This window comes from Vollenhovia emeryi, unplaced genomic scaffold (genome assembly GCF_000949405.1).
Source record: "Vollenhovia emeryi isolate VEMERY1.0 unplaced genomic scaffold, V.emery_V1.0 DF939143.1, whole genome shotgun sequence".
NCBI lineage: Eukaryota > Metazoa > Arthropoda > Insecta > Hymenoptera > Formicidae > Vollenhovia > Vollenhovia emeryi.
The window spans coordinates 1462953-1468293 of NW_011967223.1; the positions used below are offsets into that span (position 1 = coordinate 1462953).

The 5341-nt window shown below is 50.3% G+C and overlaps 1 protein-coding gene across 1 annotated transcript in view; it reads left to right on the forward strand.

Moving 5' to 3' along the window:
• The first annotated feature begins 716 nt into the window (after positions 1 to 716).
• Positions 717 to 5341, forward strand: part of LOC105566702 — a 20341-nt gene continuing 15716 nt past the window's right edge. The window contains exon 1 of the mRNA XM_012020910.1: positions 717 to 925. Within this exon, the coding sequence (XP_011876300.1) occupies positions 717 to 925 (209 nt within the window). The remainder of the gene's footprint in view (positions 926 to 5341) is intronic.

The following is a 5341-nucleotide window of genomic DNA, read 5'->3' on the forward strand; positions in this document are numbered from 1 at the left end:
ACCCTCGCCTCCTCCCCTCCCTGCCCCCCCCCCCGCCGAGTCGATGCAACTTTAACGAGCTTTCGGCTGTGCAACCGACTGGCGACCATTTTTCACGTCGTCGTGACGAGATCTTTAATCCGATATGCGGCCTCCTTAATTCATTTTTTTAAAGAGTCCCTCGCCGCCGTTACCCTTCCATCTCGCTCTTTTTCACCGCGGGCGCTCCACAGGCGCCTGCGAATAATTGATGCTGGGGAGTCGGACGAAGTCAGCCCCGGAATAATACGCGGAATGATATATTTTGTACGGATAACCGCGCGGGACTCGGCGGCTCCCGCGGAGTGATTAGCGCGGCGGCGTTATTTTTTAATTCTCGCGAGCCTATCCGGGGACGATAACGTCGTTAGTAATTACTCGCGACGCAATCGATTCGTAAATTATCGATGATACGGGCCATTATCCGTCGCTCAATTATTTAATAATGCCGCTGCCCCCTTCCTCTCCCCCCCCCCCACCGACGAATGTCGAATTATGCGGCGAGGGAGTCCCGCGTTATGCAAACATATCATTATTCGGTATTTGGACGGGCGCGAACGAGAAATTGCCCGGCGAGAGAAATATAATAATAGCGAGAGTGTGACGGGGGGGCGGGGGCGGGGGAGGGGAGGAGGAAGGGCATTATCGCCACGTTGAGGCGCGCGTGTATCCGGCATTTCCGCCGAATGGGATAATCGATGGAGCCCGATCGCGAGAGTTTCACTTTTCGTGCGTTTCAGCAAATCCAGGACATAAACAGTCAGGTAGCGCAGTTCCGAGATCTGCTCATCAACATCGGACAGCCGCGCGACTGTCCGGAGCTGCGCGAAAAAATACGGAAGCTGCGCCGCAGCTGCGTGGAGGCCTGCAAGAGCACATCTCAGCTGGTACTGCCGCACGTGAAGAGGTGAGCCCCGATCCGGAGACGGTCCCAAATCCCCGAGATTTCCCCCAACGTGATCCCCGGAGACTCGTGAAAATTTAAAAACCGAAACGCTTAGTCGTAAGAACCTGTATCCCTGTATCCCGCGTCTTATTTGAGTTTTCCTTCCGAGGACGGTATTTACGTTGAGCCGTGTACGTTTGAAATTAATAAGAAAGCTTAAATAGAGGACGGTGAAACTCAGCGATGTCGCAATAAATATTCTCACGTGCTCCGCTGAACCAAACAGGCGAATGCTTCGTGGTTGGTTAGTCGGAAAGCCATAAAGTGTCGTGACGGAAAACCAGGGTGGAAAAGACTAGATGTTCGTTGCAGTCAAGGAAGCGTGAAAGTGAGAGATGAGGCGGTGGTCGAAGAATACATAAAGCGGTCGAAACTTTAAGCGAGTGCAGTGGTTAGAAATTATGACATAGCCGAGAAGGAAACATAAATTGCGAAGTAAGAACAGAAAGCTGCGGCTAACAAGTAAATACAGTTTGAGTTGGATATCGGTTCGGTACCGACGTACACAGACGCGGAATGTTCTCCGGGTTCCCTTCAAACTATTCGCGCTCGATCAGCTACGTTAATCCGTCCGGCAGAGGATCGCTCGTTTTTCCACCGCGTTTCCTCCCGCTTCAGCTTATTCTACAATTGACGCAAAACGCAAGACGCTAAGGACCTGAGTAGAATGGCCGTCTTGTACTCTTAAGACATAAGACAGTTATTGTGCGTTACCTCAAGACAAAGGCTTAAAGCATAAAACGTTGTCTTAAAGCGGTCTTAAGAGTACAAGACAGCCATTCTGCTCAGGCCCTAAGCCGCAACACAAGAAATTGGCCAATGACAGTCGATCATTCCACTCACATTTGACTGTGATTGGTCGATTTCTTGCGTTACGGCCTAGCGTCTTGCGTCAATTGTAGAATAAGCTTTAAGCCGGTCCATACAACAGACGCAGTAAGTCGCAAGATATCGACCAATCACAGCCAAATATAAGAATAATCGACTGTCATTGGCCGATTTCTTGGGGCTTGCGACCTGCTGCGTCAATTGTAGAATAAGCTTTACAGCAGACGCAGCAAGTCGCAAGAAATCGACCAATCACAGTCAAATATAAGAAGAACAATCGACTGTCGTTGGCCGATTTCTTGCAGCCTGAGACTTGTATCTACCTTGATCGTATCGCAGTGTCGCAAGGGTCGTAGGACTGGTTCCAGTTCGACGCAGATAGGTCGAATCTATAATTTTCGACGCTACGATACGATCAATGTAGAACCGGCCTTACTCTCGCGAGGGCTGAGACTACCGCGGCAATTTCTCGGCGACGATAACGAGGACGGAGTCTCCGGTCCTATACGGCGCCCGTGCGAGAGCGACGTTTCTTTGAAATCGCTCGTCGAAGGAGCGCGAGTGTAAACCGCGGAATTAACGAGGACGTCGTCGCATATAGGACAAGGTCCCGCCGCCCTAAACTCTCTCCGGACTCAAGTTGCTTCGCGACGGCAAAGCGCGCGAGAAGGAGACAGGGGGATGGTGTGGGAGAAGGACTTTTTCTCGATTTCTCTCACATCGCTTCTGCGAGTCCCTCGCGCGTTTCACACAATGCGGGTCACAGAGAGAACGACGGACGACCGAACGACGCTCGAAGAATCATGGTCGTGAGAAAAACGTCATGTGCCGTCGCCGCCGCCGAGCACTTCCAATAACTTTCATTCCTTAAGTTTGCCGGGCGCGCGCGGGCGGCAGCTCTTTATCACCGGTTTACGCGGGATTCCGAGCCGTCTGGTCGTCTCCCGACTCGGGCGATTGACTTTGCGACTCGCCCCGCGGCGAGAAGGTCCTCCGCGAAGATCCGACATTTCCGCAATGCAATTTTAATCAACTGGATCCAATCGTCCTGTTTATCCGCCTCGCGCGGCTCCGTTGCGTGTATTTAGCATTTCCAATGCAATGACGAGCTCGTCATGTCACGCTAATAACACAACGCGAAACGATGTAATAATAAAACGCATTCTGGAGTGTGTGCGTGTGTGTGCGCACAAGGGGGGGGGGGAGGGGAAAAAAGACCGGTACGCGCGGCGTGTTTCGCGCTGCCGCTGCCGGCGAATGCCGTTGGCGCGCGGCGAAAAGAATTTATCGGAAAATACAAATTTTGTTTGCCCGGAAAATAATTTTGCCGGCTCGACAAATTATTTCGTTATTATTAATAACGAATTATTTCATTACGAGATGTATTCTGGGAGATAAACCGTTTCGCTTTAACGGTCAATATTCATGCGAGATCTTGCGGCGCACAAAACAAGCCCCGCTGCAATATCGAATAATTGGTCATGGTAGAGAAGTTTGATTGCTTCCGCATCGAATATGCGGATAGCGGGACTGCAGGTTTTGCCGCAGCGGGCGGAAAATCCTTTCTCCCGCCGACCCGTTACTTACCCGAACGCGCCCGCCGCGCCGCCGGAAAATTAGAAAACATGTTTTCGAACTACCCGTCCATCTTAATTTCAGGCATTACCGCGATGACACGGCCGCGAAAGGAAAGACCTGACAGAAACGTTGACAACGCCGTGATAACGTACATAACGCGGAGATTATTTACGTTAAAGTCGAATACAGGCGCGCGCGCACGCACGCACGCACGTGCACATGTGTATAACGCGTAGGGGTGTGCTTCGTCGAACTCGCCTGATCCAGGTCGCGGTAGCGCTCGCTCGCGGAAAGTTTTGCACTCCCGAGAGCCGGAGCTTACCCGACACCGATCAAATATTAATGCCGGAGGATTATTGCCTCCCGCTGCGTTTGTTTTCGCGTAGTTGCTTGCGCGAGGCAACCCGCGACTCGCGGCGCCCTTAACGGCAGACGGAGAAACGCCGTTAAAGTCGCCGCTACGTTGCCCCCGCAATTATCGCCGAGAATCGAACCGCCCTTGATCGTCGACTCGAGCGTCGCTACCGTCGAACGACTCGCTCTCGAAACTCTCGAGTGACAACCGGACAGATACCGGGGGCTCTCTTGCCCGAGCCGCCGCACAACATTGAATGACGAATGGCCGATAAAATGAAAACAGTGCTCGAAAGCGCAATAATTCTCGAGCGCTTTCCGTGGGCAAAGTGAAAAATAGTGAAAATCGCCGCGAAAGAGGGGACACAAAGCGAGAACTCGAAGTAAAGCGAGAAGAGGGTCGTTTTATATCGTAAGAGTCGAAAAACCGCCGACCAAAATCATGTACACCAATGCCTGCTAATGCCCGGTGGGCATTACTTTACCTTGTTTTATCTTTGTGATGCCCCAGCGAGGCCTATGCCCAAAACGATGCCTAGCAATGCCCAGTAATGCCGCAAATCTGTACACCGTAATGCCCTCAGCGGTTTACCCCTCGGTCGAGAGAGATGACACACGAGAGGACAACGCGGATATTTACGGAACGATTTCTCGTCGACCATTTCACCTCCGCGAACCGATGAACCGTGCAATTTTCTATCATCCACATTGCAGCTCATGGAAGTAGCGAGACCGCGCGGGCGGTCGCCTTCGCAATTCCGAAAACTGTGCCAGGATAACTCTCGTAATTCCCAGATTAACGTTGTCGGGTAACCGGCCCACCTACGGCGGTGGGCGGGCCCCTCGTTGATCTCTCAGAAGAAAAAAGAAAGAAAGGAAGGCGCGCGCGAATAAAATGTCACCGTGTATTTTGCATAATCGATGCAAGTGTGCGCGGTCGCGTGTAATTTCGCGGCGATACGGCGCACGAAGTGCTCGCGTACAGTGATGGACAGAATGGTTGCAGCACTTTTCTTTTTAATTGAGTTTAGGCACGTGCATTTAGATTCAGGTTTACATTCCAAAATCTTCTTCGAGGAATATTTCGCTCGACCGCTATTCCGAAGCTATTTCGAGCGTTTCTAATCCTTTTCTGGAGTAAACTTTTCCTCGGAGAAAATCCGTTTTGGAATCTTATTCGAGACATAGATTGGAAATGCTCAAAATGGTTTTGGCGTAGCCACCGGGTAAAATATTCCTCGGAGAAGACTTTCGAATGCAAACCTGAATCTAAATGCGCATTCCTAAACACACTACATAAAAAGTGTCAAAACTATACAGTGATGGACAAAATGGTTGCGACACTTTTGTTTTAATGAGTTTAGGAACATTTATATTCAGGCTTACGTTCCAAAATCTTCTTCTCCGAGGAATATTTTACTCGATGGCTATTCCGAAACCATTTTGAGCCTTTCCGATCTATTTCTCGAGTAAACCATTCCTCGGAGAAAATCCATGAAACGTAAATTTAAATTTAAATGCGCCTTCCTAAACTCACTAAATAAAAAATGTCAATACTGTACACAGTGATGGACAGAAATGGTTGTGACACTTTTGTTTTAATGAGTTTAGGAACAT